Source organism: Vicia villosa, unplaced genomic scaffold, assembly GCF_029867415.1.
Source record: "Vicia villosa cultivar HV-30 ecotype Madison, WI unplaced genomic scaffold, Vvil1.0 ctg.000015F_1_1_2_unsc, whole genome shotgun sequence".
NCBI classification, from domain to species: domain Eukaryota; kingdom Viridiplantae; phylum Streptophyta; class Magnoliopsida; order Fabales; family Fabaceae; genus Vicia; species Vicia villosa.
The window spans coordinates 123,044-125,001 of record NW_026704946.1 but is presented as its reverse complement, the minus strand read 5'-3'; the positions used below and the strand labels follow the sequence as shown (position 1 = coordinate 125,001).

The 1,958-nt window shown below is 28.5% G+C and overlaps 1 protein-coding gene across 1 annotated transcript; it reads left to right on the top strand.

The window, feature by feature from the left end:
* The first annotated feature begins 777 nt into the window (after nt 1-777).
* On the top strand, nt 778-1,575 carry LOC131621935 (kunitz-type trypsin inhibitor-like 2 protein). The gene has a single exon (XM_058892998.1). The coding sequence runs from the start codon at nt 812-814 to the stop codon at nt 1,472-1,474; it is 663 nt and encodes a 220-aa protein (XP_058748981.1). The 5' UTR covers nt 778-811; the 3' UTR covers nt 1,475-1,575.
* Nucleotides 1,576-1,958: the final 383 nt, after the last annotated feature.

Here is a 1,958-nt window from a genome sequence, read left to right as displayed (position 1 = left end):
GAAAAGTGTTAATTTTAGTTAAATCTATTAATTTGTAATAGAAAAATATTAAAAGAAAAAGGGAAACATGATTGTACAGCTTCGTGTTACTCAAAAAAGAAGAAAAAAATACAACATTCATCTAAAATACAATTGAACAAATAGATAAAATAAAATAAACAAAATTAAAATGACTTACTCATACCACGTTTAACCTGAGTGTAGAGATTTAAAAAGAATTGTGACTTTGTGACGACAACAATCTAAAAAATATTTTAATAACATAAATAAGTAAGTTGAAAATAAACATAGTAGATTTGTAGAAAATAATTGTTTTTTCATTAAATTTATTGATTTTGTAACAGAAAAATATTAAATAAAAATATATTATATGAGTGAGAATTCCAAAAAAACTCAATAAAAAAAGAAAGACTATAAAATAATAGGTACCACCTTAAATTTTTTATTACATGGCAAAATTTGAAATATGTGGCACAGCAGTTTCTGTTTCTGTTTTAAAGTAGAGTTTAAATGTAGTGTATTAACAGTGTAAACTAATTTTACACATATAATCAATTAAAAATTTTACACTTATCATATAATATTAGTTTTTTAAAATTAAAATTATGTTTTAATTGGATAATAGTTGTGATTGATTGACAGTATAAAAATATTTTACACTATTAATGCGTATCCCTTTTTCTCTCTAATAATAAAATTGATGAGGTTTTGATTATTAAATAAATTTCACGAGACATCAACAGTGTTATAGTGCTATATATAGAGGCACATGTAACTCACAAAACACAACCAAAACAATCATCACTCAATCATGAAGCTTGTTTACTCTCTCACCCTTTCCTTCCTCCTGTTTGTTTTCATCACCAATCTTTCTCTAGCTTTCCCAAATGGTAATGAGCAAGTACTTGACATAATGGGTGCACCCGTTATCGCAGGAAAGAAATACTACATTACCTCTGCTTCCATTGGTGGTGGCGGCCCTGGTCGTGGATTAGAACTAGGAAAAACCGGTAACTCCGACTGTGAAGTTACTATCCTACAAAGTAACAACCCATTTGCCTTTGCAACATCAGTGAAATTTACCAATTTAGAACACAGTTCTGAAAAAATCTTCACCAGTACGCCACTTGTGATTGAAGTTAGTGAGAAGCCTGATTGTGCTGATTCATCAAAATGGATAGTATTTGTTGATAACATTATTCATAAATCTTGTGTTGGAATTGGTGGTTATGGAAACTATAATGATTTCCCAATAGTTTCTGGCACATTCGGTATCTTAAAACATGAAAATGGTTATCAGTTTGGATTTTGCCGTGATGGATTTGGTGCTTGTTATGATATTGGGACGTATCAACATTTTGGTGAAGGTGGAAAACGTTTGTATTTGGCTGAACGGGAGTTAAGAGACCCTTTTCCATTTATTTTTATTCCTGCTTCCTTTGAAACTGGAATAATTAAGTCTCTTGTTGCATGAGTTCAATTTATCTAACTAGCAATAGCTAGCTAGACTTGCTCTATGTAAGCTTAAGATAATAAAATAAATGGAATCAATACAATGTATTAATTCCTTCCTTACACTTGTTTTGTTTTTGTTTGCATGTTTCTATGTTTGGTTCTTGCAAAATATAATTAATTTTTCTCTAAAATTTATTTTATGTAAGTTTGAAATTGAACATTATGATTTTAAAACTGATTATTCAAGTCACTTCTATATTTAAAATGCATTCCAACATAATTAAACTTTATATTTATTTCATATTTAAATAGAATCAATTTTATGAAATCAAATATTGTGTCCTCATATCAAAAAAACTATATTCAAAGGATATAATTAGGTGCAATTTGTTCGAATGGATACAAAATTCGTTTCTTTGTAGTTAACTATTAGCTGTTGCGTGGTGCTGATTTTTGTTTCTTGTAAGGGTATACTCCATTCTTAATCAAGTGTTGCTTTTAAA